The sequence below is a fragment of the Mercenaria mercenaria genome, chromosome 13, assembly GCF_021730395.1.
Source record: "Mercenaria mercenaria strain notata chromosome 13, MADL_Memer_1, whole genome shotgun sequence".
Classification (NCBI taxonomy): Eukaryota; Metazoa; Mollusca; class Bivalvia; order Venerida; family Veneridae; genus Mercenaria; species Mercenaria mercenaria.
Window position 1 is genome coordinate 44,737,962 of NC_069373.1, and position 27,918 is coordinate 44,765,879.

General features: G+C 33.8%; 1 protein-coding gene across 1 annotated transcript; it reads right to left on the reverse strand.

Moving 5' to 3' along the window:
- Positions 1–276: 276 nt before the first annotated feature.
- Positions 277–27,652, reverse strand: LOC123528500 (protein DD3-3-like). Its single transcript, XM_045308260.2, has 14 exons — positions 27,312–27,652; positions 25,451–25,504; positions 24,117–24,209; positions 20,250–20,345; positions 19,368–19,506; positions 18,762–18,887; positions 17,411–17,569; positions 11,996–12,198; positions 10,600–10,842; positions 9,558–9,728; positions 8,570–8,805; positions 7,871–8,078; positions 6,009–6,126; positions 277–5,269 (listed from the first exon to the last, which is right to left on the reverse strand). Exons 1-14 carry the CDS (start codon positions 27,380–27,382, stop codon positions 4,874–4,876), a joined length of 2,313 nt encoding a protein of 770 aa, XP_045164195.2. The 5' UTR covers positions 27,383–27,652; the 3' UTR covers positions 277–4,873.
- Positions 27,653–27,918: the final 266 nt, after the last annotated feature.

A 27,918-nucleotide genomic window follows, 5' to 3' on the forward strand; every position in this document is an offset into this window, starting at 1 on the left:
CCTACAATTTGATCCCAGCTGACCCAGTTTAGATTTTTTTTTCAAATCGGACGACGATGACGGATTCATTTCGATCAGACTAGCTCATCTTTTCAACTTTGTCTCAGATGCGCAACTTATAAAATTAAATCATGTCGAGACTGTCCCCTTGAAAAATTGATGGTCTTAGGTGTCCACAGTCCATGTAGACTTAATTCGCAAATGTCTACAATTAACATTACCACATGTATAAAGACTGAATAATTGAGTCATTATTTAATGTACATAAAACAAACATTTGTTACATTTAATATCATTTTTATTATCATATAACAATGACAGTAACTGACCAGCAGTTATTGAGCATACATAAATAAATGAATGTGGCTAAAACTTGTTTTGCGGGCCCAAAGTAATTGTATTTTCAAGTTTTTCAATACCAGTTGGAATAAGTATTCTGGTCAATTCAGCTAGGTATAGACTTGTAAAAATAAATTTTATACCAATACTGGAAAATTTAAAATTCAACTTGTGCTTTGTTCACTGAAAAAAGAATAATTATCATGCACAGAGATTTTTGAAAAAATTAATATTGCACAGAGTGGTTGTGATTTCACTCTTCAGGTCACTAAGCATTTGAGGTGTCAAAACTCGTACAACTGCAAGTATTTCACATAACTAAAGCATACACATCTAAAAATACTTGTAAAACTAAAATCTGGCGCTTATAAGTATGTATTGGTCATTTACTTTTATGCGAAAGTGAATAAGTGCTGAAAAAAAAGCAATCTCTCTTATAACCGGGAAGAATCTACATCAGCTTCTTTGATTTTATCTGATTAAAAAGAGAACAAGAAGAGAACAAAAATTAAAGTTAGCGGGTAAGATTTTTGTGGTATTAGTCTAAAGCAAAAATGCTTATTTAACCGAGTGTGAAATGATTGTTTTTACTGCATTACCTATGAATGTAGATAATATTGATGGGCCTCAGGTAATAACAAGTTCAACCAAACAAAAATGAAGACAATATAAAGCATACATATAGCAATACATGATATGGAAATGATGCAGATCATCTTATATCGTTATCTTATATCGTTGTTATTTTATATCTTTGGAAAACTATCATTTTCATCATAAGTAAACATAAATAACAACAAGTTTTTCAACCTTCAGCCTGCTGGCGGCAAGTGATTTTGCCTTTGCGACCAGTGCAGACCAAGATCAGCCTGCACGTCTGTGCAGTCTGATCATGGTCTGCACTGTTCGCTATTCAGTCAGTAAATTTTCAGTGAACACCCCTTTGAATAATAAATGGTATTGCCCAAATTGAATGATGGACCAGTCCATTTTAGAAATTTAGCAGGGTAAGGGTTAAGAAATCAGTTGTATAATGTCATACAATATTGGACTAAATGTCACTGTAAAGTATAAAATCAGTACTATTCTTTAACCACTGGGTTCTGAAATTCTATCCATAGTCTTTTTTTTTTTTTACTTTTTTTTACTTTTGTTAAATATGGGGATGGGGGTATATTTTAAAAGATAATTAAGACTTGTTGTGACTTATTGATAGAATTTCAGACTCCTGTGCTTTGACTTTAAATACAGTATCATCATACGCACAGAATTTTCCCTGAACAAATTTTAAAGCAGCATGCCTCCATATTTAAAACATTTATATGTGGTAGTTATTGTAAATAAACAGTGAAAACGAAAGTAGTTTAGTAACCTTTTAGAAGCATTTAAGAGGAAAAAAAAAACACTTGTGAATTTATCTATTTGGGTTTTACAGTGCACCAACACAGTACTATGGCGCCAAACAGGACTATAAATTTTGAATCTCTAAAAACTGTTAAAATGTCTGTACCATGTTGGCCTATAAATTGAATAAAAAAAAAAAAAATGCTGTAATTACACCAAACTGTTAACTGATGTAATGTTATCTACAGTTCTTTACAAGAAAAAAGAAAAAAATTAAGTTTTAGTTAACAAGTAGACATGCTGCTCCAAGATCAAAAACTGTGTTTACATATATCAGAATTGCAAATGTTTACCCATAAAAAAAAACATGTATTATAATAAACAGACATGATATAAAATTGGTACATTGTACTTTAAAAGCAAATTAAATAAGACAACGGAATGTCCAGTAATCATTGAAAAAAGAAAGTTTGAGACTGAAATATATACATATATCTGTATACTGTACACTTCAAATGAAATGTCATAACAAATGAAATAAAATTTAAAAATCAATTTTGGAGTATTGCTAAAAGCTATGTGTAAATGATAAGGTGACAAAACATGTCAATCTTTTTCCATTTAAAATGATGGAAAAATGAATGTAATTGTTGAAAATACTCTTTACACAAACAACATTTAATTTAATTGTTTTATGGCACATAAGATAATTTCCAAACCGATATGGTTCAAAATAATTTTTTCTACCCGTTAAAAACATTAAGTTCCAACTGTCTGCCTCCTGAATTTATATCCGTTTGTTCGTTGGAGTATTAATTTGTGGATTATTTGGTTTATATGCCAGTCGGAAAGAAATCAGACTGGTTTCCAAAATCCAGGCCGGTGAGGGGTCTTGGAAGAAAACCTGCTCGTTTTGAATTAATCTCTGAAAGAAATTGGCAAGAAACTGGCAGAAACTGACCAAAATTAGACTCCCTACTGACTGGGATTATTTTCTTTAAACTCCTAGATACAAGTGGTATAATGATGAGTGCTTTTACAAGGGACTATAGTCAAACTGGCCTGAACAACTAAGTATAGATTGAACCACAAGCTGTTATATGGATCATACTATGGCTACTAGCATATGAAACTTTATGGAGTACAAAATCTGAGAGACACTAGTAAATACAGACATTTAGTTAATATTCTCCTGTTGATATCAATAAGCACTTTCCACCTTACCTAAATGCGACATGTCTATAAACTGCAGTATTATCCATAAGTGAAAGTGCTCTTTGTTTACAAATTAACATTTTGTACATTCCTCATGAATAAGCTTGAGTTACAATCTACATAAATAAGTACAAACAAAGTAAAACTAAAACAGTAACAAAGCCATTGCACATATAACATCATGTATTCAAAACTACAGAGCAAAAGATAAAAAAAAACAGACAACAATAGATAAACATAAATTAATTGAAAATAGTAATGTGACTACCTTGTCAAGAAAGGAAATACTACACATATATCATTAAATCATGTGATTAAAAAGTACATAAATACATTTAATTTAAAGCCTTTATTGGTACAGCTGAAATAAGTCTAAAAGTACTGTTTGAAAACGGAAACACGACTAAATTTGTCAATATTAGATAAATATAAAATGGAGTCTGTAAGTAGAAAAAACAACTTTTGACTTGCTTTCCAAAATGTTTAATATAATTTTATGTTAAAAATGGATAGCGATCGTTCAAAAAGATGTTATGCACAACTGTATTGTTTTAAAAGTGCTACTTTCAATGTTATAAAAATGAGCCTATAATAATGGGAGGTAATAAAGAATAATGGATTTAATAAAACTTTTCACTGTGTCAGTCAAATACTCTATAAACTTGTTACATTTTAGATAACTATTACAAAAAGAATAAAATGGAAATAAGGGAATATAAAATACATTTTATGTTCATTAACCTCCAAAGAATATATGTCGTATAATAAACAAAGGTATTTAAAATTTAAAAAAAAAATTACAAAAGTATAAATTAGCTCAAACACAGAAACTGACTAGAGAAAAAACAACACTTTTTTCTGTTACTTGCAATCAATGTTTTTTTGTTGGGTTTAAATTGCACAACACAATTATAGGTCATATGGTGACTCCAGCTTTTCATGATGGAAGAAGACCCCAGGCTCCATGCATTATTTCAGGCAGGCCTGGGCACCCAGGTAGAACCACCGACCTTCCTTAAACCAGCAGTGTTTCAAATGTTTCATTCCTTGTTTAGAAACACTGTTTTTCTACTATACAGGGAAATTGGTGCAAATTCATATGTCACTAAATTTGTACCAATGATCACTTTTAGAAAAAGTCATTTTCAAGAAGACTATCTTTCTACCAAATAAGCCTGAAGAAGTTATTTTGAACAATATAATTTTCATTAGCACCGATTTAAAAAAAGCTACAAAATTATAAATAATATCAATAACATATTCAATCTCAAATACAAATGAGATAATTTATACACTTAGTTGTGTAATTTGCATCATGCTTGTATTCACAAAAGTAATATCAAATCGTTTAAAGCTTGCCTTCATCTTTTCAATATCAAACGAAATAATGTACATGTACTTGATCTATCTACTTCTTTTGCCCAATTTCCATTTGATCTATGATAATATAATAAAAATATAGTTATTTAACATGTAAAGCTCTATGTTATAAAAAAGTAGTTATTTAACATGTAAATACAAAAGTACAGGCACATATACTATCCACAAATCTTAAAATTAATTAAGGAATAATTTATAACAAAAGAGTGCTTTAACACTATTATGCAGGATGGGTGGTTATACGTCGGGCGTAATAATTTCATGAGGGAGCAGCCCAATGAAATAATATTTACAGCCCAAGTGCATAAATAGTGTTAAAACATGGTTTTGGTATAAATTATTCCGATTCTAATATGCCCTTAATCTAAACAGAAGATAAAATATAGTAGCGCTCTTTCTTGGTTGCAACAAAAAATTAACGTCACCACACGTTAACGTGACGTCATTCTAGAATAAGTCTTAAGAGTGCTTTAACAGAGAAAAGCATATTAGAATACTTCTTATTGCATTTTGGCTCAAAAGATAAATGTCATAATGGAATGCTACTGTACTCCATGTACCTCACATGTTGAAAAAAATAGGACCTGAATATGTTTTACAACTCTTCATTAAAGTTTCTCTTCACATTTTTGGCATCTGTTTTCAACTTTTTCCATTTATTTGGATTTTTCTTAAAATAGCAAATACCTCCCACTACTAGTGCAAGTATGACTAAGGCTGATACTACAAGAGCAACGATTAAAACTGTATCGCTATGTGATTTTGCGACGTAAACACCTCCCGCCGTCGCCTTAAAACTGGCCACATCTCCATCAACTTCAGTATCGAGCTTTGTCCATGTACCAAAGTTACTTTCCGAAGAAGTTCTGTAAACGGCTACTCGATTGGCATCAGGATCTACTTTTAAAGTGACATCCATATGTTTACCGGGGTTCGCAATGCTTAACTGAGGATACAGCACCAAGAAATCACTTACATAGTCATCCCCGGCCTAGAGTAAAAATTATTAAAATTAATCAATAAATATTCATATATTACACACAAACAAATAACATTTAATCTTTTAATAAAGCAAATATTCCTTCTACTTTGGCAACCAAGCCGATTTCTTAGAATGTCAAGAAAGCCGATTATGTAGGATGTCAAGAAAGCCAATTTCGTAGAATGTCAAGAAAGCCGATTACGTAGAATGTCAAGAAAGCCGATTACGTAGGATGTCAAGGAGGGCACAAATAAGAAGCAATTCTGAGACAATGTACGCCTGTACGCTTCCCTGATTTTCTTGACCTTAATAAGTACATATATATGAACTGTTGAATTAGTCACAGCACAGTAAATCTTCAACATAGAAATACTCTTGTGGAACCTACTCAAAATTCTAACACAGCCAGCGAATAACCTACATACATACATGTAGAGCAAAATCTATCTTGGGTTATTCTGCAATAAACCACTGGCCTACGGCCTTCGTGATATATTCTTATACAAAAGAACTCAAAACACGGGTTATTCTACGATAAACCACACTTGGGAACTTATTATTTCTTAAGTCAAAGGGCGTTTTTTTTAAGCTAAGTGCAATAAGTAAGGCAAAACACTTGGCCAAGATCAGTAAGTAAATATATTTAGAAAATGTGAGCATTTCAGAACAAATTCCAGTTCATAATAGTTTTCAATCAATCTTCTTAAATCAAGATTTTCATACAATGAGTAAAAAGAAACAAATTTACCTTTAAAACTTTACCCGCAACTCTGACCTTTTCATGACCTTGACTTCTTGGCCACACCTCAAGCCTAATCATATGAAGGCCATCAAAAACACCTTGATTTACATGTACTGTCCCTGCACTGGAAATGATCAAAACAGGAATTATTAAAATTGTTGTTTTTAACAATTCAGTTACTTGACATAAAGGACCAAAATAGACATGGATAAGAAACTACCAATCTGTTTATCACGAAAGAGAAAATATTCTTCCAACTGAGAAGATAAGCAAGCACTTGCAATATTATGACTGCCTTAGTTGCCAGTACTGACACATGTTGAAATGAATGAGATAATGGATTACTGTCGATAAGAAAACGGAACTCCACAAGTATTTGCAAAATTTCTGGCAATTGCAAAAGACAGCACAACAGGGTAATTGTTATTTAGAATCTCCTATCAGTAAAACTGAGATCAATAGTTGCTAATCCAGTCTATCTGAGGTACAATAATAGACCCAAAACAACAACCCTCAGTTTCTTTATGATTACATGACATCATAAGGCCATAACCAAAATTAATTTTCTGTAAGAACCGGAGAGAGCCGAAACCGCAAACCGAAAATAACAGAAAATACTGACTGTCATTATGGGTCCACAACCTTAAGTCCTGGCTGAGAAGCAAAATGACATTTTTTGTTAACCTTTACCCTGCTTAATTTCTAAAATGAACTGGTCCATCATTTAATTTGGCCAGTACCATTTGTTTATTTAAAGGGGTATTCACTGAAAATTTACTGACTGAATAGCACTGGTCGCAAAGGCAGAGCAGGCTAAAGGTTAAAAGTAATTTTCCAGTACTGTAGAAAAAGATAGTCTGGGATCATTTCCAAGAGTGGCATAAGAAAAATCTCAAGAGGGTATCTTTGTCTTCTGTTTTAAACATATTACAAAAATCTGACAGAAGTTTCGTAAAACAATTTAAAAGACAAAATAAACAGAAAATTAATTTGTTTTACATGTAAGATCAAAATTGATTAATTTCCTCTCGTGAACACTAGATTTTACGCCACTTGTGAAAATAATGCATCTGGTGTACACTCCATGAAAGATAATCATAACAAGAGCTGTCAGTGGACAGCGTGCTCGACTATTCTCAGTGCTTGATAGTAAAATATAAGCAATGAGTAAAACTTTAACATTACAATAAGCATATTCTAAGTCGAAAAGGGGCCATAATTCAGTCAAAATGCTTGATAGAGTTGCCTCCTCCTTTTTTCAGACTGGGGTCATGATGGTAAGCAAGTATGCAAAATATGAAAGCAATATCTCAGTGGACTTTGAAAATATTTGGGATGGTACGCAAACTTTAACATTTATTCTAAGTCAAAAAGGGACCATAATTCAGTCAAAATGCTTGATAGAGTTGCCTCCTCCTTTTTACAGACTGGGGTCATGATGGTAAACAAGTATGCAAAATATGAAAGCAATATCTCAATGGACTTCAAAAATATTTGGGGTGGTACGCAAACTTTAACATTTATTCTAAGTCGAAGAGGGGCCATAATTCAGTCAAAATGCTTGACACAGTTGCCTCCTCCTTTTTACACACTGGGGTCATGATGCAAGTATGCAAAATATGAAAGCAATATCTCAATGGACTTTGAAAATATTTGGGGTTGTACGCAAACTTTAACATTTGTGTGACGCTCACGCCGATGCCGGGGCGAGTAGGATAGCTCCCCTATTCTTCGAATAGTCTAGCTAAAAACAAAATAACCATCCTCTATATATTAAGTCACTGACTGGATTAATAAGGCATCTTGGACTAACAGGAATGAGCAAAAACCTAGAAAACCAGTACATTTAGAAAACAAAAAGTAGTTACCCATTAGGTAAAGCTATATTTCCTCCAAAGAAGCCAAGGGCCGACTCTGTGAATGCCATATTGGTCACCATGATTCTTCCTTTCTGGTCCCTGTTCGTAAAGTCATTGTTTCTGGTGCTAACATAATGATAGGTCCCTAGCTGCGTCACTTTTCTCGGTCCAAGGTCAAAGTATGGTGATGCCTCATCTAAGTTGGGTCCAACATTTCCTGAAATGTATTTACAAGCAAGTCTATGAAATATTGGTCAACGAATGTGGCAATACAGTTTTACTTGTGCTACGAATTTCTGGATTTCATATACTTCATCCAAATGTGCACATTAACCCTTACCCTGCTAAATTTCCAAAATGAACTTGTCCATCTTTCAATTTGGACAGTACCATTAACTGTTGACAGGGCGTGCTTATTACAAAGATACTGACTGAATGGCAAACAGTGTAAATCATGATCAGACTGCACATATGTGCAGGCTGACCATGATGTACACTGGTCGCAAGGGCAGAATCAGTCATGTCTAGCATGATAAGGGGTAAATTTATAACAGACATAAATGAAAATTACTGCTTTCAGTGACTCCTTCTTTATTAATAAAAATTCAATACAAAAATATGTGTGACAATCCTTATTCTATCTTTAATGTAAAATTATAACAAAGACTCCTTCTACTCCTATTTCCAGACAAAGTTAGTATATCATACCTGGATCAAGGAAGGCAAGTTTTGTAAGATCCTGTATGTTGAGTCCTAGAAAATCTGACTCATTCAATCTCATTGGATAGTTGTTTCCGTAGTGACCATACGTAGGGGCAGGACCATACTGGACGCCATTTCCTTCTGGATAGTTCTGATCCCGCAGCAGAAGAACATTGTTTCTGTCTGACCCTTGCTTTCCCTGTCCGTCATTGTTGAGAGGGTTTGTGTCAGAACCAGTCCATCTGAAAATATTCAAATCATATTCTGCCAATATGCCACAGAAATTATCCATTCAATTGGAAATCTGCAAATTCATGTTTGACAAAATTCGTCCAAAAATTTTCAGCAGGATTAGCATATTTAAGGGGTGAGATCCAAAGATTTTAAACTAGTTTGTTTTGCATTTTTAGGAAGTCAGTCTTAACTCCAAATTTCAAATTTACTGATGTGTCTTTTGTATAATTTTATGTCCCTCTTCACTGTTTAAACTACATAGAAATTTAAATGTAAACATAACAAAGAAAGATATTCCACTGTCTGGCTATGTGTAAATACCCCTTACAGAATTGTTTTTGCCTTGACATTTATCTATCTTCCATTACAACTAAGGTGTTCTGTTACATATTTAAGGGGTAAAATCACAACATGTTAACATTCATGTACATAACTTTCAAGCAAGTCTTGTTCTCAGTAGGTAGAACACAAGACTATGAATGGAGAGTTCTCTTGTTCCATGTGTATGATCTCATTTATTCTCCACCTCTGATTTAAGTGGGTAAGTTGTCAGTTTCATGCATAGAACAGGTAAGCACTGGTACAGAATCTAAGAACATTGGTTAACTGATGCTGTTATGCAACTAAAATACTGTTCCCTGTCATACAGAACTTTCAGCTAAAGAAGGAACCTATAAAACATGATGGCAGACATGTCTGAGTCATACTTGTTATAAATGCTCAGACAATTTTTTTTTGATATGAAGAATAAATATCTTACTGGAAATGTACATATTCGCCAGGCCCCATTTCCAAGGTGTTTGGTACAAAGTCGTACTCGACGGCCGGGTACACCTGCACTATGTTACCTCGCTTTCCTCGAACATTCACATTATGCACGGTGACTCCCTTTAAGTTATTTGGTGTTTTCTTTATTGAAAACACATGTGACCTGTGACATGAAATAGAAAAAAAAGTGGTTTTGATATGACTTTTTCATCCAGAAAATCTGCATAAATGTGCCTCACCTTGCAAACCCAAAGACCTGAGCTTTCTAACCACCTAACATACAAACAAATCTACAGTCAGGCACATTATCAATTATTGGGAAAATTAATAAATTCCATCTATAAAAATGTTGTTCAAGTTCCAATAAACACCTTGATGTAAGGTATTTTCATATTGTACCACTTCTGTTATGGTAATTCTGTGCAGCTGGTAAACAGAAAATAACTGCGTAAAGTAATGTACTGGATAATGTAGAACAAAGCCTGGACACAGCATATGAAAGTGATAATTTTAAGAGTTAACGGCAACCCATGAGTAAATTTACTAAAATGGCAATGCTGCTTTCTACAGATAAATATTTATTTAAAATGTTGAAATGTTCAACACTTCAAAAATGTTTCCCCTAAATGAGCTTGAAATATGGCCGAATACCTTAAATATATCTTATCCTATATTTTCCTATCAGTCTAGCAAGAAATTATGCACACAGCTCTGTCTTCTGTTTATTTGTTAAATTTTATAAGTTTATACTTAAGTTTTAAAAAATCAGAGTTTAATGAAAGTCTGCATTGCAAACTTTTTTTATACTATTGTGTACTCTGTTACTCAAGAACTACACACGACATTTCTTTTCTTTTTAAAAGAGTTTATATTTCTTGTCTGGTACAGTGTTCCGGTGTTATTCAAAGTGAAAGAACCTAACTTCTCAATATTGTTGGCTATTAATTTCTAGCAAATTTGAAAAGAAACACAAACTAAGCTAAACCTCCATCGTCTGCTTTGAGTAAAACTAACTAAATCAGCAAAACATGTACCTGTCTTGGAATGTTCTTCCAAACTGTGATGTATCAATTGCAAGTCGGAAATTAAATGTGCCCTCCTCAAAAATCTTTACTTCCGGGTCACCTTTGAATACGTAGCCTCTATTTTCAGCATCTGTGTAATTATTGAAGCCGTATTTCTCTGATAAGTCCAGCTTTGTAGGATTGTTTATTTTCGCTGCATTCATCGATACATTCGTGTTCCAGCCATCATAATCATTGGTCGATATGTTGTACCTATAAATATCATATATATTACTATAACAATAATGTGACGAGTAGAATGCTCAAGATATCAAGGGTTTCGAATGACACAACTATGGAAAGTACCAGAAAAATGGATAGGGATCACAAGGATTGCCTGAGTGAGTTAGGGTGTTTGAACCACTGCTGTTCAAGTGAGCCGAGTTTCAGCAAATGGTTGGTTTAGTTGCATTTAACATAATAAAATGGTTTTTCTATGATTCTGAGAGGGCAATTTTTGCACACGGTACCAAAGTCACTCTTAATGTTAGGCTGGACAAATTCTTTTCATTCTGATAGAGATGAATTGGGAAATTACAAGTTAAGCCAGTGGAGAAAGACTATAGAATGATACTAGTCTTTCTGTACTTACAAGAACTTTCAAATTTTCCACCTTTTCACGTTGTAGCTGACAATCAGAAACGGAAACATTTCTCCAAAAAACATTAAAAAGATCTTACAGTAACTGCAGTAGCCTCCCTTGAACAATCATGTCAAGCTTTATTAACCTTTACCCTGCTAAATTTCTAAAATGGATTGGTCGGTCATTCAATTTTGGCAATACCATTTATCATTCAAAGGGGTGTTCACTGAAAATGTATTGACTGAATAGGGAACAGTGTAGACCATGATCAGCAGCCTGATCTTGGTCTGCACTGGTCACAAAGGCAGAATTATTTGCTGCTAGTCATGATTAGTAGGCTAAAGGTTACGTTTATTTTGAAAATTCCAATCTAGCCTGTTGAATATAGTAAATTTATTTACATTCATGTTGTTCAAATGCAGATAACTAACATAGAAAAGACAAGGAAAATAGCCACTTTCCACATGAATTGCACGTCATTCTTGGTACTTGGCCCTTAAATGCTCAAGTGAGCACTGTGACTCTATAATACTATGTCAAAAGACATACAATAAATAAACTGGATATGAAAATCACAAATCGCCTCCGGTACGGCGCCTGCATCTGCACTAACCAGCACCAGCGAGTACATAAGCAACACAAAGAAACATGCTGCACATATACAAACCAAACTTGCACTATCCATATGGTCAAGTCCTCTGAAGAGTTCACAACTACTGAATAAAATTAGTCCTCCACGGCTCACTCTCAGCCAAATCACACTGGATATGAAAATCATTTTACCTTATCCTTAGAACACATTTGTCTTCACTGATGTCAGGAAGCGTCCAGTTATATCTATTCGGGTTACCATCTAGACCATTACCAAGGTGATTGTCACGTGTGAACTGAGTTTCTCGACAAACAGGGGCAGGTAATCCATGGGCTGGGATCTCTTTCCATACACCTTTAATGCCTTTTTTATCATTTGCTGGATATCTGAAATTCTGAAATTAGATTTTCAGTTATATACCAATACATTCTTTTTGTAAATGAATTCGACATAAAAATTAATGTCTTTTAATGAACTGTAAGTACCCATACTGGACCTCAGTTTAAAAGTATCATCTTAAAGATGAGACTGTAATCTATATTGGCGCTACCGGGACTTGCTTGAACTAGTTACCTATGACTAGAGCAGACAAAACCTGCACTACTAGACCTTCACTGCCTTTATAATACTTGATGGGACAAGTAAAATTTAGGCCTAACTAAACTAAAGGAACCAGCATGGGAGCCATCTGGTCTAGTCGCGTAATGGCTGCCAGGTATTTGAACACTAATTTTTCACTTGGCATGGCAACAGAGGTCTAAATTGAGGCTAGTTTTTGTTTAAATTTCATTGTGGATGTATTGTTGACATTTTGGTAGGAAAAATGTGAGAACAGGTTGTATTTGGTGAAGTCAAGCTCAATTTTAGTATGAGTAGTACTTCCAGGTCACAGCAGTGTGATTTTGATGTCAGTTTACAGTAAGTAAATGTGACAAGAGAAATCTCTCTTACAAGATACATGACCCCTACTTTTCTCTTCATTTTATATCAGTTTTATCATAACTCTTTAAAATGAGGTAAGGATTTGTTCTCTGAAATGGGTCTAGCTATGTTTGGTAGCTCTTTGAAAAAGGTCAGTTTTATATAGAATATATAGGGGAAACTATTTAGGCTATTGTGACCTAAATGAAATAAGGGGATTTTCCATACAACACACTGAAAGTTACAGGTACATCATGTGTAATCATGAACTTAGTTGGTCATGGTGATATGCCATTACAGATTTAATTCTTATTTAGACAAGGTTTTGTTGGGTTTACTTGTTACCTCTTATTTTAGTTGCATTTCCAGCTAACTTTATATTTCAGAAAATAAAATGAGCTGCGCCATGAGAAAATCAACACAGTGGGTTTGCGACCAGCATGGATCCAGACCAGCTTGCGCATCCCCTATGTTGGTTTTCTCATGGCGCGGCTCAAATAAACAACAACTTCTTCACATAAGTCAGGGTTTGGGGACAAACAAGTTGTAATATTGTGGTAGAAATTATATTCCTATCCAAAGGAGTGACATTCTAGATGGGTAAAAAATGTAAAACAAGAGCTGTCACTATTGGTGCAAATGCCCCCAAAGCATGCCCAAGAATGCTACAGTTGTCTGCGCAAAAAAACCCCCAACAAACATCATTTTGTGACCTTGACCTTGACCCAAGAGACCCAGGTCATAAGCGTGACACACCCTCTCTATATAATATGGTTATCATTTGTGTCAAATTATTTTCAAATCCCTTGATAACTGGCAGAGTTTTTGACCAGACAAGAAACACCTTTGACTTCTAAGTGTGATCTTGACCTTGGAGCTAGGGTCTTGGGTCTTGAGCACAACATGTCATCTCAATATAGGGAACATTTATGCCAAGTAATTTTAAAATCCCTTCATCAATGACAGAGTTATGGACCGGACAAGAAACAGATCATGTTAACCATAAACCTCCAAGTGTGACCTTGCGCATGTCACATCATCTCATTGTGGGGAACATATATGCCAAGTAATTTCAAAATCCTTTCATCAATGGCAGAGTTATGGACCGGACACAAAACAGGACCCTGTTAACCTTTGACTTCTAAGTATGACCTTGACCTTGGAGCTAGGGGTCTGGGTCTTGCCCATGAAATGTCCTCACATTATGGTAAACATTTATGCCAAGTTATTTCAAAATTCCTTCATGGATGACAGAGTTACGGACCGGATACGAAACAGTACCTGTTAACTTTTGACCTCTACGTGTGACCTTGACCTTGGAGCTAGGGGTCTGGGTCTTGCGCATGACACATCATCTCATTATCATGAACATTTATTAAAAGTTACCATATAGCGGGTTATTTCTACGGGGGGGAATATTTCTGCGTTTCTGCGGTCTCTCGGTAAAATCACAAAAATATTTCCAGCAGAACATTCATCCAGCAAAAATTTAAAACGCAAAAAATCTGCATTATTTTCACCAACGTTGTGTCACGCTATGTTTCCTTAGGTAATCCGAAGTTCACAATGGCATAGTCTAATTATTGGAAATTACCGTCGCCATTGGACAATTACCGATAATGGTATAATTAGGTGTGATGGTCAATCAAAGTCCTAACTGTTAATCCCTCAGAAAACATTTTTCTTCTGTGAATGAAATAAACTGAGTGAATTTCACTTGTGTTATTAATCCCTTGTGAAGATCTTTCGAACTTTATTTTAGTAACCTTTATATAAGCAGTGTAACCGTTATGCCGATGTACCGTAGTTTGAAGTTGTTGTTTGTGCAATTGTTGTTAGACTTATATTTTTTCAATTCACATGCTATTATATCCTACAATGTATTCCTTAAATGCAAAGTTATTTTACAACAGTTACCAGTAATTTAGTTTATTGTTTTCATACGCTATCATTCTCACAACGCCCAATTATGCGAGGAATTACCTCCTCTTTGGCATAAAAATGCATAAATTTCTCTTCCTTTTATGTGAAAACGCAGAAATTAAACACGCAGAAATTTGTTTCTCATTTTTTGGGGCCAAAACGCTGAATACTTTGACCGCAGAAATAACCCACTATAAGGTATTTCAAAATCCCTTTATGGGTGGCAGAGTTACAGCCCGGACAAGAATTTACATGGACGGATGGACGAACAGTGCCATTTTAATCACGTTAATAAGAATAAAAATATACTGTTTCATGATAAGCCCCATTGAGTAGTGTACTTTTTACACCACTTGCATAACTGTGATATTACTATCACCAAACCCAGTCCTTGCTCAGTGTTTCCACTTCACTGCACTTCAACAGACCCAGGAGTCTGGATGCCAAGCTATACAAGGAACACTTACTGCCCTATGTCTGGGGACTTTCCCTAGAACACAATCAGGCACTCTGGCCTCACTGGCACCAGAACAGAAAGAAAATGCCTCTGTACATGTTATACCTTACCCCTAGGTATTCTATAAGAACCACGGTCATGAAGGGGAAAATTTACTAACCCGTTTCAATCGCGCATTTCATACTTAAAACACGCAGTTCGGTAAATGTGTACTATGAATATCAAACATGTGGGGATTTATCTTCCATTGTGTCCCAGTCACATTTCTTCAATACATCTTATCTTAGAAAAACAACACGTAGTTTATAGTTTTTTCAATGTTGCACAAAGAACTTGCTTGACCTTCTAGATTACTGAACCATTCTGATTGGCTGTTGTGAAAATGTATGTCAATCATCATTTAACTACACGTGTTCGCTAAAATGTGAAAATGCAGCATAAATGTGCAAAATGAATAAAATAAACAGAAAAGATGCAGACTAATGTACGATTTCAAATTTAAATATCATATGGTCATGAAGGGGAAAATTTACTGACCCGTTTCAATCGCGCATTTCATACTTAAAACACGCAGTTCGGTAAATGTGTACTATGGATATCAAACATGTGGGGATTTATCTTCCATTGTGTCCCAGTCACATTTCTTCAATACATCTTATCTTAGAAAAACAACACGTAGTTTATAGTTTTTTCAATGTTGCACAAAGAACTTGCTTGACCTTCTAGATTACTGAACCATTCTGATTGGCTGTTGTGAAAATGTATGTCAATCGTCATTTAACTACACGTGTTCGCTAAAATGTGAAAATGCAGAATAAATGTGCAAAATGAATAAAATAAACAGAAAAGATGCAGACTAATGTATGATTTCAAATTTAAATATCATATACAAGATGAATTTCATTCATCATTTCCAGGGTATAACATGTACAGAGGCATTTTCTTTCTGATCTGGCACCAGTGTCTGGCCTCAGTCTGTGGCTCCAATTGCAAGTCATTCAACAGTACACTTATGGCTTTATATACTGTCAGAAGTTGTTTACAACAATAAAACTGCTTAAAAAAAATATAATATACATCTCAAAAAAAAAAAGAACAGTGTAATATAGCACTGTTAAATACCACCTGTTTTCAAAAACAATACATGAAAATAGAAGTTTAAGTAAAAAAAATCAATCTGGAGCCAATTTTGTATTCTGAAATTACCTCCCTTTATATCTGACAAAAAATGTGGCACATAAAATATTAGTAAGATATTAGAAACAATGTTGTACACTAATTCAGGTAAACACTTACCCTGCTAAATTTCTAAAATGAACTTGTCCATCTTCCAATTTGGACAGTACCATGTTGAAAGTGGTACTTATCAAAAATATACTGGCTGAATAGCGAACAGTGCAGATCATGATCAGACTGCATGGATGTGCATGCAGTCTGAACATGATCTGAACTGGTCGCAAAGGCAAAACCAATCGTATCCAGCATGGAAAGGGTTAATGTCATGGGTTGCTACAGTACAGCTATTATGCTGCTACCTGTGCCAACATTTTTCAATGTATGTCAACAAATTTCTAGTATGGGTACAGGAATCTACAGGCAAAATGGCTGTAAGCTCAATAAATAAGAAGTCACATGTATATTTTCATATTATTGCAATAACAATGATGTAGCAGCCATGGCAAGTGCAATGATCCATTGTGTAATTCTATAATATCATTCTTATAGTGTTACAGATGACAGGTTAGTATAATACTGACCAACATAATGGAATAATGTATGGACCAAATAAGTGATAGAATGAGGAATTTGGTTTTGCTAAGAAATACACAGGACTTTAATTATCTCCCCTGAACAGTTCAGTCTTATATAAATAAGATGAACAACTGGCTGAATAAGTCTTCTGTTTTTTAGCAGTGTTATTTCATACAATGAATGGTATCAGACGCTAGTAAGACAACACAAATACCTTGTAGTATCATCATGAGAGACACTGTCAAGTAACAAAAAGTAATTTGGTGTCACTAGGACCATTTTCAACAAACTTTATGCAGTTTACAAAATGTCTGCACAATTCTTCAGCTTCAGATATTGCCACAACGATATATCTAAGTGACAATAACTGTAACATATCTTCATTAAAAGAGATAATTCAGAGGTATGTTAAAGCAAAGATGCAAATCTTGAAATCTCAAATATATGAGGCAGATATTTTACACTCATATAATGGTCCAATATATTATATGAAAACAAAAAATATACTAAGAAAACACTAAATAATAGTACGATAAGAAATCTTGAAAATTACCTCACAATCCTCTTTATTATTTGGAATACTTTTGACTTTTCCATCCATTTCCTCCAGTTTGACTGTTGGGAAGACGCACTGCCAGCGAGACTTTACGTTAGCACTCTCTGTCATGTAATACTTGCATCGCTCAATATCGTTAGTCAGAACAGCAATATCCTGTGTAAAAGAAATCGGATATATGTATCAAGCTTACTTTTGTGTATTATAAGCCAAGCTTTCTTTTTTTGGCTTTCTTTGAAATCATTTAATTTCATAGATATAAATTTTGTGATTTTTGTCAGCTATTTCATGGTGATACAAATTTGTGGATCTCAACTTTTGCATGTAAAACAAATTGAAACTTTATTTGTTCATTGCTATTTAACTTCCTGGATTGTATCAACATTGAAATCTCCATAATTTTGTCCCCGATTAATATTAATGACTTCACCGCTGAAACAAAATCAAGGTAGTAAAATAAATGTAACCGTATGACAAAGAGGCAACTATTTCTCATATTTATGTAGGAAGACTGTATCAAACAATCATAGACAGGCTGACAATAATACTCATAGATTTAAACCAAATTCGGTGAATATAAGTGGTAAGTAGAAATGTCATACCACTGCACTATTTCAGTCATGTGATCAACTCCTAATGGATACTGATTTTTAAATATTTGCCCTCTAGTAAACACTAGCTGTTAGCAACTGTTTTCGCAGGTAAGAGGCTCGAAACAAAAATGTAAAGCGAGTTCTTCTACTTTATCTATGTTGTGGTTTTATTTAAAAGATAAATAACACAGCTCTATAGTTCTCTTTACTATATCTCTAGATATAAAGGGCTTTGTTATGTAAATGCATTTACACCCTTTTTTAAAATTTTAACTTTCAAGCTGTCACCTTGGCAACATTTAACTGATCAAATCATTTAACTACAGACTGTTCTGTTCAACTGATTTAGGAAAGGGGCTGTGGCCTTTAGAATTGGAGGAAATGCATCATAGAACATGTTAATTGGGAATTGTTAAAAGTCACATTTTTTATTAAAATTTTACATTTAAGAAAAAATTTATATAATGGTCATAAAAGCATTAAATAAGCACACTGTCTTGTGTTTCAAATATTCAAGGTTTCATAAGTCTTGGTTGGAAAAGTAAATCTTTCTTTTTCTTTTTAACTTTAGGAATTTTAACTCTGAAATTTGTAAAAGACATACTTTTTGCTGTTGGGATTGGGGCCCAATTTCGGCCCCAAAATAGCCTGAAAATAACCGCCACTGAACTATAACTTTCTACAACATCAAACTGAGAATTTTTTTTTTTTTTGTACTGAACCTCTGAACTTTGCAAGTTACCACAGCAACCTACCTTCCAAGGAGACGGATGCCAGTATGGGTAATAATCTCTCTCTTCCGTGCACTCGTAACCATAGCGATTGTTCTTCCCATTGTTCTCCTGTCGTGTTGAAACTGCTGTCTCTCTGTTACCCATATTCTGTAATCATACTTTGTATATTTCATGTTGCTTTTACTAAATTCAGAGTTACTTTTACATTGAAATCTAAAATTACTCTTTTCAATGAAGAAAATATTTGATTTACTTAATTTTTATACTTAAAAGGATAAGCTACTGTAATAACAGCGTAATAAACACTTTCAGCAGGCTCTATCTAAATATTTTCCTGCAATGTTTTATTGCTGTGCACAAAAACACACCTCTGTGTGTCTCAGAATAGCTATGCCTCTGCCTAACATCAAATTTATATAAAAAGGTATTCTGCAATCATGTACTTTGAATTGTATACAACATTCTGACTAACTTAAAGTATCCAATAAAAAAAAAATAGATCCAAATTTTGTCAACATACAGTTTAAAACTTTGAAAATGTCAAACCAGCACTATAATACAATATTTGCCATGGAATTTAATGAGCTCTTGGTTAGAATATCTATACGACTCAATCTTTTCTTTTACCTGATCAGCTGTAAACAGTCCCTTATTACGCTGTCTCAATCTACACTGCCTATAATAATCGTAGTCCTCATGCATTCCATATTTTTTATCTGTGTTACAGTTGTTGTTGGCACAATTTGTCTTTTGTAATGGAATGGTACTGAAATACACAAATAACTATCACTAAACATTAATTCTTTGTTTTGGGTTTAGTGCAGTTTTTCAACATTATTTCAGTAATATGATGGTGGGCACTTAACCTTAGGATTACCAGTGCTCCTGGATTCTATACCTTGTCCAGTATTATCCTGTTCTACACAAGTAACTGCTAACTTCTCCACATGAAATTAGATGAAAAGGACGGATAATTTCTGACACAAAGTCTTTTATCAAATTGCCATTGAGAAAATATGCATCATCCGGAGTTTGGAAATCACTATCCTACGATCCAAAGATCTATGATACCCCTATTGAAGTAAGCAGGCAGGCCACCATTAATCCTTTCATCACCAAGAAATGGAAAAATTTTAATAAAAAATGCAACAATGGAAATAGAAGCATCTGGCTCAAGCACAAACCAATCCCTTGGGATTCTGCAGATATTATGACACATAAAAACATGTATTATCCAAACACCACTTTAAGTTTGTAAAGAATACCACGACATGAAAGAACTGAAGGCTATAAGTTCTTCTCTGCATTTTTTTTTTTTTTTTTTGGTTGAATATCATTTTCTGACTCTATCTGTGACAGCCATCCAATAATCCTATCAAAGTTTCTTGAAATCTTATCAGTATAAACTTTTCTCCATGCAAGAAAATGACATTTTTCCTAAACGTAACTAAAGCAGTGACATGATGAAGGAAAAACAAAATTATTCTGAAAGTGTTTATAAAACCTTACTCTGTGCTTGTTCCATCTCGAAGATCTTTCCCACACATGTACTGTATGATCAGCTCACAGTGGTTGTTCTTATCACTGCAGGAATGCTGGTTTGTCCTAAACAAATACAGAAATTCTATAATAAACTCTCTTTAAGAAGAATATACTATAAACTCATTTAATTTCGTGGCCATGACATTTCCTGATTTCAGCCAAAACGGCTATTTCAAGAGGATATAAATTCATGGATTTGGATGTCGATGAAAAAATGAATGGAAATACTATCTGAACATTGGGATTCGATATTTGATGGATTGATTCAAATATGACATCCTTGAAATTTAGTCCCCATAATGCTTTCACAGTACACAAAATTATAGACACGATCTTTTTGGAAATATTCAGAAATTAAAATGAATATTAATCATTATGAACTGACTTACGGCTGAGGTTGCAGAAAAACAACACATCAGAAAAGACAAAAATCAATGTTCATGCTTTTTTACCTGTTAACAATGATTTCCACTCACTTTATCTTTTTTCAGTGTCATATGTACATTCTATCACAAACTTGATGGAAATAAACATGCTGAACAATTTCCCCAAAACTTTGCGGGAGCCCCTTTAAATTCAAAGTTCCCTTCTCTATCATATTTTATTCATTCGAGAAAGTAGAATAGTGAAGAATTTGGTATGATTATTTCACCATGAAATAAATTTATTCTAAAAAAACAAAACAACAAAACCTTAAAAGAAAAAACTTTGTGCTGTTTATTCAACAAATATTCTTCAATTTCATAAGATACATAATATGACAAAAATACTTTAACAAGAATTTGAATGAGTATAAAGTTTCTTTATTTGTTGAGTTTCGTTTGAAATTATGACAAAAAAATGTTGAGTTAGTTGTAATACGTTATACATAATACAAAAGTAAATTAGTAATGCATAAAATTATTCTTTCATTCATCTTACATTAGGTGTAAACAAGAGCTGTCATTATTGGTGACAAATGCCCCTGAAGTAGGCCCAAGAATGCCACAGTTGTATTCACAAAAAATCACATATCATTTTGTGACCTTGACCTAAGAGGTCTCGGTCATAAGTGTGACACATCTTCTCAATATGGTTAACATTTGTGTCAAATTATTTTCAAATCCTTTGATAAATGGCAGAGTTATGGACCAGACAAGAAACATCTTTGACTTCTAATTGTGACCTTGACCTTGGAGCTAGGGGTCTGTGTATTGTACATGACACCTCATCTCATTATAGGGAACATTTATGCCAAGTAATTTCAAAATCTCTTCATCAATGGCAGAGTTATGGACCTGACACGAAACAGACCATGTTAACCTTTGACCTCTAAGTGTGACCTTGACCTTGGAGCTAGGGGTCTGGGTCTTGTGTATGACACTTCGTCTTATTATGGTAAACATTATGCCAAGTTATTTCAAAATCCCTTTATGGATGGAAGAGTTACAGCCCGGACAAGAATTAACTGGATGCACAGACGGACGCATGCACAGACGGACGGACAGTGCGATTTCAATATGCCCACCTTTGGGGGCATAAAAAAAAATTATTTGTTTCCAGTATCCCAACCTACCCTAAATTTTTGGCCTGACTCTAATGTTTTTATGGCCTTGGAGAATTGTTGTTTTTTTTTCAACTTTTAACAAAAAGTTGCAAAACTGCACTATTTATGCTTTAAACATGGTCAGTGATGTTAGAAATCAACTTACTGATGCTCTAAAGGCATAATCTTGTTATCTGTATTCATTTTGACACAAAAATAATTTCCAGAAAGTCTCACTTAATAAAGATACCCCCCACCCCTAACAAAAAAAATTTTCCAACCAACCTACCCTAATTTTTTTGAGGATGTTACCAGAAACAAATTTTTTTTAGGCCTTTTGATAGTTCATAAAACTTACATTTACATAATTTCAGTTTGGATTTAAATAACATTATGAATTAATTTGTTAAGATTCCTAGTACATTAAAAAAATTTCATGATTTATTAAAAGTACTAAATCAATATTCAAGTGACTGGATTTATAGCTAAACCAGTGTCAATGCAACATGCATGTTTTGGCCAGTCTAGTTCACTTAAAGGGGCATGGCTCAAGCTTTTTGATAAGGAATATGCATATTTAATTACAGTGTAACTTCCGCACACCTTCGGGACCAGACGAAAAGTCCTGTTTCTTTTTTTAAAAGATTCCGGTATTTGGAAGTACAGAGTGTTTTGGACAAATACAACTGCATACTATAAGTCATTCTCTGTGATTTCACGCATGTTCTGATTTGTAAAGGATTTTAATTTTATCCTGTAGGGACAGTTCAGTTTTCGATGTTTCTTCATTGTTTTAGTCATTTTAATTTGGGAAATGATGAAGCTTTTGTAAACAATGTGATTTAGAAAGGTTTCAGCTTGTTTTTTACATACCTACACCAAGCTTTGCAGTTTGAAAAACTGTCTTTCAATTACGAAATCAAACCTTTGTCTGAAGTTAAATCTTCACGCTGGCTAATAAATTTCTTAACTAAATGCTTAAATTGCTTTTAATGATACCCCAATTAGAACTAAAAGTCCATAAAGATGTTTGATGTAAACATCAAAGTTGAAACCGCTGATCATTTCTTTAATGAACGATCATTATCAAATTATCAAGATCTTCGGCCGTGTTTGATCCTTTCATTGACAGGTTGTGATTCTAATGTGTGCCAAAATAATCGGTCACCGCTATAAGTGGCAAACTATGGAATCACAGATCTATGAAATCTTCCAATTATGTAATAATTTTCACTTCATTCCAATTAGAATCGATAACCATTTTAAAAACTGTAATTGTTCCATTTCTCTTCATCTTCTTATAATTTTAATGTTTTTAATCAACAAAATCAACGACGTCAGCCTTGGTCAAATCAAGTTGGGGTATACATTCTCAAAATATATTAACATTACTGATACTTATTTAGAACTGTTGGTATTTGAGTTTCCACAGAATTTTCTATCTTAAGGTTTGAAAAAACAAACTTTGTTGTGATGCACCAGTACATCTCAAGACATGCCCCTTTAAAGTTGTCATTTTTACTTTTTGTTATAGTTTAATGCTACTGAACACTTTAGATGGTGTGTCAACTTGACATTGAATAATGAGATGCAAATTAATATTGAAAATTCATAACCATCAAATCATAATGGTAAAATAGCTCAAAGTAATTTTCCTTCTAGCTTACAGCATTAATTCATAGAGCCATTCTATAAAATTTGAATAATTTTCTTTTTAAACCCGAGTGTTTTCCCTAAAATTTTGTAAAGGCATGTTGCAGTGAGTCATTTTGTTGATGTATAAATTATAATATATCAATGGCAAAATATTTTAAAGTCTGAGAATTTTTGTAATCTGTAGCAAATGAGTGGTAAGTATTGTATTGTAATCAAAATCTAATTAATGCATGTTGCAAAAACATTTTCAGCAAGATGCTCTCTTGAATAAGACATACTAGACTAGTACATTGTATTTAAGGCCATGTAAAAATATATTATATCATAATGTTATGTTCAAACAGATACAAACCAGGGGCCTCCGTGGCCGAGTGGTTAAGGTCGCTGACTTCAAATCACTTGCCCCTCATCGATGTGGGTTTGAGCCTTATTCGAGGCGTTGAATTCTTCATGTGAGGAAACCATCCAGCTGGCTTACGGAAGGTTGATGGAATGGTGGTTCTACCTAGATGCATACTTGTGATGAAATAATGCACATAGGGGCACCTGGGGTCTTCCTCCACCATCAAAGCTGGAAAGTCGCCATATGACCTATAATTATTGTGTCCATGTGATGTTACACCCAACAAAATTGAAAAAAAAAATATACAAACCATTCAATTTGAAGCTTGGAACCAGCATAGTAATACATGGGCTGGGGACCAACATTGTAACCACCTCTGTTATTGTTCTGGGAATCAAACAGTCTGTAAATAGAGAAAAATAATATTATTATCCAAGGGGATGGGGATTTCCTCTGCAGCCTTGGTTACTATCCAAATAACAACAACAAATAAAGTTCTATTAACGTTGAGTAACTCTAGTAGTTTGCTCAGCCCTTTGCAACTCCAAATGATCAAACTCCCTGCAGCAATTACCTCCCCTTACAGTACATAAATATATTATAATTACTATGATGAATGCAAGGGAAGATAACCGTTTTGAGGAGCTTGCCAAATGATAAGTGTTTTAATGTAATCAGATTTTCCGCTAAAACCCAGTCATTATATTTAATACTATTAATACACAATTGAAATATGGATGCATGCCCCTTTAATTTAAACACTGCTCAATGTAGTCAGTATTTTCTTGCCATGGTTTCATTGTCACTTGTTTAAATACTTTTTACAGTGATACAAAAACCAAAAAATCTTCATCTCAAGTGTGTTAAACATTTATAAATCTGTCATAATTTGATGGATGCATTTTGTAATTACAACAATACCAACCCAGTATAGGTTATAATTAAGCTGGCATATATTTAGCAATTACATTTTCAATTACATGTACTGAAAAGGTAAATGTAACTTTGTGTACTGAGTTTACAGATTTGTTTTAATCAGTTTGATAATAACATTATCAACAAAAACACATAAAAATTTATAAACAGCCATGTTTAATTCTTTGTGCTTTATTCACATACCATTTTTAACATTACATTTACCATACAAGAAAATACAGCTTTTTGTAAAAAATGTCCAAATTTTTTTTTTGGGTAAGACCTTGGGATGTGGCCATTAAAAATGTTAAAGAAGCAGCAAAACTCTGAAATATTCATGGATATCTAAAGAAACTTCTTCCATGAAAATACTATCACAGCCTTGACAGGACTGGTACTTAAAATATTCTTGTTTTTAACAATTATTTTACTGGAATATTTAGCTAGAAAATTTTATCAACAAAACAGAGACAATGCATGGACATACTATTTAAGCCAGGCTGCACATCTTCCTTGACATTTGGATTGACAGATTGTAATGTAGATATATAGGCACCATCCTATATATAATTATATTATATCTGAGTAGATAGACTTGTAACAGACATCGAAGCTTTTTCATGTTTATACTGGACAAAACTTGATCTGGATAAAATTACTATCAATTATTCCAGTTAATACAATGTATTTGCCTAAATATTCAACTGTACAGTAAATGATCTAACTCACCTATTAGCATTTTTCCTATTACGTGTATTTTCATTTAGCCTGTTGTTGGATCCCCTGAAAAATATGGAAAAGAAGTTTCAATGAAACACTGATACACACTGGGAATACTGACAAGTCAACGTTCATGGAGGCTTTTTCACAACAGTACAACTAAGGTATTTCACTTGATGCAACAATGATAATCTTATGATTATAATCAAAACATAAAGGATTACATAAATTTTATTAAAACATTATCATTTATATCACGATTATGCTGGCTCCACGTCCTTCTGCTTTGCTAAGAAATGATAAACAACAGATTGTAACTGGCCACAAAGTATCAAGTCACTTTGCAGGTATTTATCTAACCTTTAGCCTGCATTCTCACAATTTTTTGGGGGAATTTAAGGTTTAGGCAAAGCCTCTTGTGTCCCATGTCTCTTGGTGGTTGTTTCAATTGTCTGTGTACCTACAATCCTTTAAGGCAATTCATTCCATGCATTCAATATTTTGATGGGGAAATTTTTTTTTGCTGAAGAAGTACTTTCTTAGGTGATGGTTTATACTGAGCTCGACCGAATGTCCTGTAGCCCTAAGGTAGCTGAAATATCAGATAACTTTCAGATCACCTCTAAATTTAAATGCCTTTCTTTCAGACTGTACACATTCAACTGATCAAAACGCTCTTCATAATTTAAATCCACCAACTCAAGCACTAATCTTGATGCATATTTCTGTGCTCTTTCAAGACATTCAATATCTTTCACATAGTAGGGAGTCCATGATTTGATCAATAAATTATTTATTTGTTGTTATTGTTATAATTCTTAACATCATTTTGCCTCGTCTATTTGCTTGTTGGATTCAGAAATTTAAATCATTCTGCATGATTTATATGGCCTGACCAGACTGTAACTTGGCTATTTATGTTTCGAAAGAAAGTGTAAACAATCAAATGAACACTGATATCTCAACAGTTACTTAGACATGTTAGAGTGAACTATTTAGTTTCAAGTCTATTAAGGTGAATATTGCTGAAATCTTATTAGATATTTCATTTAATGCAACAAAAAAATACTTGATAATCTTTAGGCTGTCACCAGTAAATAACCAACATATCTGGTAAACATGGTAAAGGAGGTTTGTACCCCTAGACAATCCCTTACAGGCCATACATGTAGGTGCACAGCATGTGGACATGACTGAAACTACTACCCCCTCCCCCTCTACAACCACCCACATGGCCCCCCCCCACCAAAAAAAAACCCTTATGCACATTAAATGTATTCTAAAATCTAATAAACATGATAAACATCATCAAAACATCATAACTATTTACAAAAGTCAATTTTATTCTCTGTGTTTTTTTAGAGTATAAAATATTTGCTGATCCATAACGATATATAATTATTGACTTTTGGGAAGTTTTGTCAATAGTTACGATGCTTTGATGATGTTTGATAGACTTTAGAATACATTTAATATGTGCATAAGCTTATGTAGAGGGGGAGGAGTTAGTATATTATTTAGTTTCAGTCATGGCCATGCATGCACTGTGCATCTGTGTTACTAGTCGAACTAATCTGACGTGAACAGTTCGTTTTATATTGTGACGGTCAAACTGCGGTGGCTGCAAAAGTTAGAAATTAAAAAAGCAGCCACTCAGCGACAGTAAGCTTGTCTACTGTACGTGTTACAGGCTTTTGATCCGAACTTATAGATCGAAACGGATCTGTACCCATTATAGACACTTCCTTTGATCTATGTTCTTTTACATTTAAAAACTTTATAATATATATATATGTCTTTGCTCTGGTGCCTTTTGTGACAAATTATCCAATAGATCAAATGTACAAACTACAAAGTCTGAAAAATTTACCTTGGATTATCGAAGTAAATATCTGCACTGACAATAGTTAGCGTGACAAGAAGAAATATCGCTTTTCCCATTTTCTGTCTTCTTATAAAAGTAATGGCATAAACAAAATAAATATTATGTGCTCTCAACAAATCCCTGTATACTTATCAAAAACACATATATCCGAATATAGGTACAGTTAATATTTCCTTGTCACTTTCTTCAAGTACTTCAGACGTCTATGATTTTGTAACTTGCTTCCATAATACCATATATGGAAAGCATTTAAGCATCAATAACTGTCAAACCAATCACATACTACAACAGATTGACCAGAACGGCGCTGACACCGATCACAGTTACTTGAGGAGGCAGTAAACAGTTTTGAGCTGTTAGTGTCGAATTGGCCGGGGTGAAATTTACAAATAAGAGGCAATTTACGGAATGAAGTGCATATTTGAACTTCTAAATAATAATAATTGCTAGAATTGAAGTTTCAGCGGCTAGAATTGAGTTTCACTTATTTAAAAAAAATCAGTTGAGTAGCCTTGATCTTGATAGTATGACGTAATGACTTGCAGGAGCGTATACATGCTTCCTCTGAGCTAGCTTAAAGTGGGGTTGTCAT

What these genes read in the sequence shown, in the direction of transcription:
- LOC123528500 (XM_045308260.2), bottom strand. Translation starts at nt 27,382, where the DNA reads ATGGGAAAAGCGATATTTCTTCTTGTCACGCTAACTATTGTCAGTGCA. An exon ending in GACTGTTTACAGCTGATCAG is followed by an intron (nt 18,888 to 19,367) that starts GTAAAAGAAAAG and finishes GTATGATTACAG; the next exon opens with AATATGGGTAACAGAGAGAC. An exon ending in AATATAGCTTTACCTAATGG is followed by an intron (nt 6,127 to 7,870) that starts GTAACTACTTTT and finishes GATCATTTCCAG; the next exon opens with TGCAGGGACAGTACATGTAA.